Raw genomic sequence first — 8,129 nt, forward strand, 5'->3', positions numbered from 1 at the left:
ACGAACAATGGTCGTGGGTTTTACTCGCCCATTGAACTCGTTTTAAGTTAACAAGTGTTCTTAAAACCGATCCACTCTAACCCGTTACTTAAAGTCGACCCAATGGACCCGTTGAGTAACTCTTTAAGCCCAATTAACCCATCTAATGATTACTGGGCCATGATTGACAGGCCCAACAATTAATTATGAAAACAATAAATGGTTTCACACTTAACAGTTAACACTAACAATTAAAAGTTAAAACATAGCTGTTGCATAACTTGCTTATTTGCTTACATATTGTTGCATCCAAGTTTTGCAAGCACTTTAAACTTGCTTAAAAACACAAAGGTTCCGTTCGACACAAACAACATAGTACACACTACAAAACAACCATACAACAGTTCGAATAATACGATGATTATTATTAATCAACCGACGAGGATTTAGCCGTGTCAACGACAGCTGGCGGTTCCTCCAAGCAGCTCGTGTTGTCGCTAATCACCCCACTGCTCATCAGCTTCTCAACTTCTTCCGCAGTGTATATGTGTATTTTTGTAACAATTCTTGCAAACTCGCTGCATAATACATTTTACAAACATGTTTTAAGTTTTAACACATTATGATTCTAGAATATTATAAGAATCAATGTTTTAGAACATAGGACTATACTTACTCCCATGGATCGTCCCCGACAACCATCATGTCGTTTTCTTCATCAGTGTACAGAAGCCGCCATATGCCGTTTGGATTATTAAACGCGCCTTCCATGTTAAATAGCACTTCTAGCTCCATGAACAACTCACGGTAACTTGACATTTTTGAGAGATCGATGGCCCTTCCAACTTTGTTTCCTTGTTTGTGAACCTATATATGATCCAAAACCAAATTCAACAAGTTTCTAATAATCTTTTTGTGTTAAAAATAAAAGATAATGATATGATTCTATTCTCATTTCGACATTCAAAAAGAATACTGATAAATTAGTTTGATTTTTCGTTTATATATATATGTAACCTACACATTAGGTCATGTGTAGGTTAATAAAAAAACATATGAAACGATTAGTTTGATGTTTTTTTATGAACATAATCTACTTATGTGTCCGCACGCCCGCACACCCGTACGGAGAGACCAATGCAAAACATTAAATATTGTGAGAATTTGTAGAGCCAAAAAAACCTTCACTTTTACAAATCTTCGAAAATAAAAAATAATAGAAATGACGCAGTTTGTTGCTCGCTTACCCATTATCCAGATGTAGCTCGGTTTGTGTTATATATAATAACTTTTATAAAAAAAATAAATAAATAAATATATAGAAATGCAATGTTTATTCGTCTCTCTTGAAATAAAAATAAATGAAGTATATAACCTACCACATGTGTAAGTCATGCGTAGGTTATATTACCTACACATATATTCTACACGTGTAGGTAAACGATTAAAAACTTGAAAACATATGAAGAAATAACTTTGATGGTCTTTTATGTACATTAACATACACATTTACTTTTAAAAATATGAATCATTAGATCTGTTCTTTATTTTCTCGAACTAATTTAGTATGTTCACATAAGCATCACTATAACATATTACCTTGGTACAACTCCTCTTGTTTAAACCTTTAGCATCTAGTAACTGAGGTGCTTCATTCAAGTGAAAACCAAAGAGCTTACAACTACTCCCGATACTATCCGAAGCACCATCATCTTTTTCACTGCTTGAATTAGGTTCAATAACCTGTTTCTCAACCGGCCCACTTCCAACAGAAGTTGGAATCACAGGAAACCGGTTGAAGTCTGCAGGCATAACCCGAGCTGGGCCCGGGCCCAGGCCCAGATTAGGACCCGGACCTGGTCTCACTCTCGCGTCATAAACATCAGGATTTGGAAAACCAAAGTTTCGACCACCCGCCGAACCAAGTGGATAGAACCCGGGATTCTCAGGTGTTCGGTACATGTTGAGAATATTGCAATGACTGGTACCATGATCGGTTCGTGGTGGGGCCCACGAACCGATTTCGGTTTTACCAGTCAATGATCTCATGGAGCAAATTTCTTGACCTTGCAAGACCTGCGGGAATCTAGTATTATTATTATTATTACCGGATCCCAGGAAGCCCGAGTAAGGGGTGGTTGAAAGCGGTTGATGATGAGTATTTCTCATAAGTTCAACAAAATTTGTATTCCTTCCCATCATCATCATCCCGTTCGAGGGGAAACCCGCGTGCATCGAGGGTTGTACTTGTACCCCGAAGCTTAACGAGTTGTTCATCTTATCACGTCCGTATAGAGGTGATACATGAGCTACATTTTCTTGACCTTGCAAGACCTTAGAGGATCTTAATGACTCCTCAAAGTCTACGTATCCACCACGCGCTGCAAAAAGAGTAACATAATAAATGACTAATAATGTTTAAATAAATTTAAGTTAATTAATTGTTGCATAAGTTAAATAAATTCATACCGGCTGCAGGTGGAGTTGCATGCAGACCTGCGCATAGTTTCTTGAGGCGTGGGGAAGATTGAATGTTTAGTAATGGGAAAGATCCGGTAGAAAGATCGATTTCCCATGGAGATATTTGTTCTTGATGATCATGTCCAATATCTTCATCCCACCTCACCTGTTGTTCAAGCAAGAAAGCATGTAAATATGAACACTAATCGATACATTAAGGATTAATTTAGTATATATCATTCTAAATTTCATAATATCATATTCACTTGTTGCCCCGTACCATAGTAAATATAATTAAATTACTTGTTACATTTTGCATACGATGAATAAACTAAAGAGAAAGTTATGCGCTAGGATGACTTGCGGTAATAAGATTGGCTTCCTTTACCGCTTGGTAAACCAACTGTTATAAGAACTGATTTTATTTTATTTACTATAAAATAGATAAATGTTTTATTTGGTGGGGCAAATAATTATTTTATTTACTCTAATTATATTTAAGAAAAATGTATTTTATAAAATGTTGTTCTTGATATATCTATATTTTCATTTCTTAAGGGGAAAATACCATAAAATTCACTATTTTATTCAAATTTATCACATTGACTTTAACGTGGAAAAATTATTTAAAGACCTTAGTGAGAAAAAAAATGTATTGATAGTTTTATATGATATTTGCTCTCTCTTAAAACACATACAAACCACTGCCTCTCATGTGCGCGTAATCGTGTTTTTTAACAAGGAATTTACATAATTGTTTCTTTAAATGAAGTTCAAAAGTTATGGCATGTACCATTAAGCATCTCCATTTTGAGTTAGCCCATTTGTAAGGATCCATATCACCTACACCGGTCACAACTCCACTAAACCTGCATATATTCATAATAAAACTTATCCCTAAATATTATCAACCACAAAGAGAAAAACAAATAAACAAACTTGTATATCATACCTTCTTTCAGGAGACTCGTCCATACAAAATTTCATTTTGAATCTTGCACCCACGGATATCATGTTACTCACTGCTTTCTTGTACTTTTCATACGGCACAACAAAATCCGCTCGACTAGACCTACGGTACATTTGCTGTTTATTAAAATAATTTTTTAAAACAAAAGTTAGTTTTTTTTGCCAGAATATTTACCTTGGACTGTAGAAAACATCAAAGGTACCATTGGTAGAAACTGCTTTCGCGACAGACGCAAGAGTGTCGGCATAAGACTTCAAGTTGCCCATGGTTGTATCCGGAAGAACGTTTCTTGGTCGAGTGGCTCGTCGGGTTCCCAATCTTAATTCTCCTCCTTCTCCCCTAATTAATTTTTAAATTATATGACCAAAAGAAATTATGTTATTTTTGTTCTAAGAGAAAAACAAACGTGTAACTCGCAACAAAAAGATACCTCAAAAAGAGAACCGCATCCCCGGAAACAAGATTCTTTTGACTAACAAAGATGCTCCAACCTGTTGTAAGCAGATGTCGCCTCGGCTGACCTGTAAACACGTGATTCGGTCCCCAAATCAAATAACTAACTTTTAACTTCAATCATAGTTAAAAAAATAAAAACTCTAACTCAAACTACTTAATATTTAACAACAAAATTCACCTCTATAAATATGCCTAAATTTCCATTCTACCCCATGAAGATCCTTTGCAACTAGTTCTTGACTCGGCCTCTGCTGCTTATAATCCTAAATTTAACCAAATATATACAATGCAGTTAATACAAAAGGTAGAAATTTTGTCACATCTGCACATGGAGAAGAATAAAAAAACACAAAAGGTAGGTAGAAAAACCAAACCAAAGGTGGGAAACAGTCTTCTGCAGCTCTTCGAGGGACCGAGAATCCACCATGAGTGGATGTATCAGAAGCAGTGAGTGTCTTGCAGAACATTTGAGGTGTTGATCTTGTGGGGGTAACCCCACCCCCATCTTCTTCCTTTTCTTGTAATTTTTCCTAACATTTCATAAATCCCAAAATGAATAATGATTAAAAATAAAAAAATAATAAAAAATATTATCAACAAGATTTTTTGATAATTAAAGGGAAAAACACAGCCAACTTGCAGAAACATTAAAGGAGACAAGATTATTATTATTAAAAGGGGGAATCTTGAATTCAACTCAAAATTAGATAAAGTTCCCAAATTAAACTAATAAAGATTAAAAAAGACATAATTTTGACATCATCCCACAAGATTTCTTGATAATGAAAGGTAAAAACAGATACTAATTAACAAAATTATGAAAAGAAACAAGATTATTAAAAGTGGGAATCTTAAAAAATTACCCAAAACTAGAAAAAAGTTGCCTGATTTACCTCTGGCAGAGGAAAAGGAGTGAATAAAAAAAAATTAAAAAAAGACTTGATTTAACAACATCCCACAAGATTTCTTAATAATAAAAGGTTAAAAGCATAGACTAATTAGCAAAAACATTAAAGAAAACAAGGTTATAGAGCGAGGAATCTTGAATTAAACTCAAAACTAGAAAAAGTTCCCTAATTTACCTCTGGCAGAGGAAAAAGGGTGAATAAAAATAAAAAAAGACTTGATTTTTACAGCATCCCACAAGATTTCTTGATAGTAAAAGGTAAAAACATAGACTAATTAGCAAAAGCATTATAGAAAACAAGGTTATAGAAGTGGGAATCTTGAATTAAATTCGAAACTAGAAAAAAGTTCCCAAATTTACCTCTGGCAGAGGAAAAAGAGTGAATAAAAATAAAAAAGACTTGATTTTTACAGCATCTCACAAGATTTATTGATAAATAAATGGTAAAAACAGAGATTAATTAACAAAAACATTAAAGACAACAAGGTTATTAAAGGGGGAATCTTGAATTAAACTCAAAATTAGAAAAAAAGTTTCCTAATTTACCTCTGGTAGTGGCAAAAGAGTAAGCTTTGTGTAGACCTCATCATTCTCCTTGTTTGCCTGTTTTCAAGAATTGGGTAAAACATGAAAAGATTCAACTAAAAGTGAAAAAAAAAAAGGAAACTTTAACAGTTTAACAACAGCTTACAAGCAATTGAACATCAACAATTTTGCAAAAGATTTGAGGAGGTAGTCCAAAAGAAGGTACATCAATGGGTGAATTAATTTGTTCCAAATGACCTTGAGGAAAATACACAACTCCATTTCCTTTGTTTGGTAGAGTGGTTAAAGGTCCAGCACAAGCATGCCAAAGTTGTAGGTAAATTGATGAAGAGTTTGCAGACTTTAAGGATGAATTTGATGAGTTTGATGATGTTGATAGTGATGATGATGATGAATCTCCACCACCACCTCCATTTGCACAAGATTCTGCTGCTGCATTCTGACCACTCACTGCATGATTCAGACCAATCTCCATCACAATATCCAACTACCCAACTGATTCTTGAAACCCAAAATTAAAAAAAAAAAATGTTTTAATATTTTTTCAAGATAAGAACAACCCAAGTGGTTCTTGAATCTTGTTCTTTAAAGGGTACAAGAAAATCATGTGGAAAAATGAAAAAAATCAAGAACCACCATGAAAAGACATGATTTTTTATGATGCCCAACAAGAAAGATTGGGGAAAAGATTATTATATTATAATATGTATGAAAGTAGAAAAATTGGGAGGAAATTGAGAGTATGATTGCTAACCCATTATTATTAATATTAATATTATTATGATGATGTTGTTTTGGGAGTTAAAAGTGGGAGGTGAAGCAGAGGAAGTAAGGTAGACATGGACAAATGCATAGGTAGCACATAAAAAGCCAATGTGGGTTTATGTCTTTTTAACTACACTTGTTTTCCAACCTAACAAAATCTATGAAATTTGCAATTATTTATTACCATGTCTCGTTAACAGTTTTGTAAATGTTTGTTCAAATTAATTTAAGATTATTCATTCAAAAATAGAATTCTGACATGTACTTGTTATAAGACTTTAAAATCATCAAAATGTGCAAGGTGATAACTTACTTTAACAAAAATAGACAATGACCTATGAGGCTGTGCATTATACACATCATTATTATTTACTTCCACATTATTATACCATCTCCATCTATGTTATACCCATTATTTACCATTCTTATTAATATAATAATATTATTTATTAATAAAACATGCATAAGTTTAATTAATATTTAAAACACAAAATAAAAGTACAGTAGAGTTCACGGAAACAGACAATCAAAATACCACACTACAAAAGCTAGGGCTATGTCTTACACGACGTTTGGAAGCGGATGCTTAATTGCTTATCCTTAGCCGACCGTTAGAATTGAGGGCTAAGCCTTAGCTAGCCATTTACACGTGTATTGATTTGATTATTTGTTTTTGTTGACCCATAGTACTTTTCGTGGTTTAGCATGCCACTAGCGTTTAGCCTATGTAGCTGTCGAGCTTATTTGGTGTTACCTGATTGGTTGATTTTGACTTTTGAATGTCTGTTTTGAAAAATGTTGATTTTACATGTTAATTGTGGTAAATTTTTGGTCAGCTTGTCTATTTTGATAATTTTCTCTTTAGCTTAAACTCAGTATCGATCTTAAACTTATTTATCTAAACGAGTAATCTGGTTATAATAAAACTGTGTTTTTTTTAACTACTTTCATCCTTATTCTAATCAAAATGCCAACATCTTTAATTTCCAATAGTTCAAACATAAACCCGTTTATTAAATTAAATAAGCTATACAAGTAGACTCAGACATCACATGTTTATAAAAACATGTTAGACTAGCTAAACGAAAAATCTGATTATTTGATGTTGGATTTGCGTACCGTGTTGAGTTAGCACCCATAATTACACCATTTAGTACACTTAATTATGATTATGCTAACCCCTCTGAAGGATTAAAAGATTGCAATGTTTAACATGTAGATTCAATTAAATTATTAGCTACTATCGTTCTTTTAATAGTTACAAAATAAAAAAATAAATTGTATCCTAAATTTGTTATGCAATTATCTCTTTGAATGAAATTGATTTGAGACAAGACACATGTATGAATCCACGTATACACTCACTATATCTCAAATCAACCAACATTGTCTATTTCTTTTGTCTACAAATTAAATGTGCACTCCAAAAACAACTTTCTTTTTCTTTTTTTATCTTCATACTCATATATCATTCCAATAAAAAATAGTGTTTATTTCAATGCAAAAGACAAACTGGTAACAAATTGTGTTATAAAAGGCAAACGTACAACAAGTTGTGATACAAAAGACAAATTGGCAACATATTGTGTCGAACTTGTAAGTAAAACTTGTTTAAATATTTATTTCGTGTTTAAATGAAAGTGAGTAGAACCTGTGGCATGTTAGCTTAGAGAGTTCTACCAACACTAACGCGATAAAGATGGTTTGTGTGTGTAAGTTGTAACCATAAAAATCCCTTGTAATTAAAACGCCCATTAACTTCATTGTGACACAATCAAAAGCCTCATTATTATTTTCATTTGTAACTTCCTGATGATGATTGATAAAGTTATGAGGTTGTGATTATGAATGTTCGTATAGTAATTCATGCAAAGTTATGTGTGATGTGGTGAATCACGGTGGCACATGTAGTGAAGGTGAGCAATGGAGGCAACGATGGCAAGTGAACGGTTGTGAGATGGTGTAACAATGGCATTTGATCGGTGGTGGTTTGAAGTTTGAACAAGAAAAAGATAATAGAGAAACAATAGAAATAGAATATAACAT

At 33.2% G+C, this 8,129-nt stretch overlaps 1 protein-coding gene across 3 annotated transcripts; it reads right to left on the reverse strand.

The window, feature by feature from the left end:
• Nucleotides 1-232: 232 nt before the first annotated feature.
• On the reverse strand, nucleotides 233-6,251 carry LOC143596756 (auxin response factor 4-like). Of its 3 annotated transcripts, none has more exons than XM_077075446.1 (12): nucleotides 5,464-6,251; nucleotides 5,319-5,375; nucleotides 4,240-4,395; nucleotides 4,044-4,128; nucleotides 3,840-3,930; nucleotides 3,584-3,748; nucleotides 3,392-3,511; nucleotides 3,233-3,308; nucleotides 2,476-2,605; nucleotides 1,579-2,360; nucleotides 656-846; nucleotides 233-557 (listed from the first exon to the last, which is right to left on the reverse strand). In XM_077075446.1, the coding sequence occupies exons 1-12, from the start codon at nucleotides 5,791-5,793 to the stop codon at nucleotides 407-409; spliced, it is 2,334 nt and encodes a 777-aa protein (XP_076931561.1). In that variant the 5' UTR covers nucleotides 5,794-6,251; the 3' UTR covers nucleotides 233-406. The 3 variants fall into 3 exon arrangements, with proteins under 3 accessions (XP_076931561.1, XP_076931560.1, XP_076931559.1); XM_077075445.1 differs by having other exon boundaries at nucleotides 1,579-2,342; nucleotides 2,449-2,605; nucleotides 5,464-6,250; XM_077075444.1 differs by having other exon boundaries at nucleotides 2,449-2,605; nucleotides 5,464-6,247.
• Nucleotides 6,252-8,129: the final 1,878 nt, after the last annotated feature.

The sequence above is a fragment of the Bidens hawaiensis genome, unplaced genomic scaffold (assembly GCF_021521415.1).
Source record: "Bidens hawaiensis isolate Kalapana, Puna unplaced genomic scaffold, B.hawaiensis_p1.1 tig00046953_1, whole genome shotgun sequence".
NCBI classification, from domain to species: Eukaryota; Viridiplantae; Streptophyta; class Magnoliopsida; order Asterales; family Asteraceae; genus Bidens; species Bidens hawaiensis.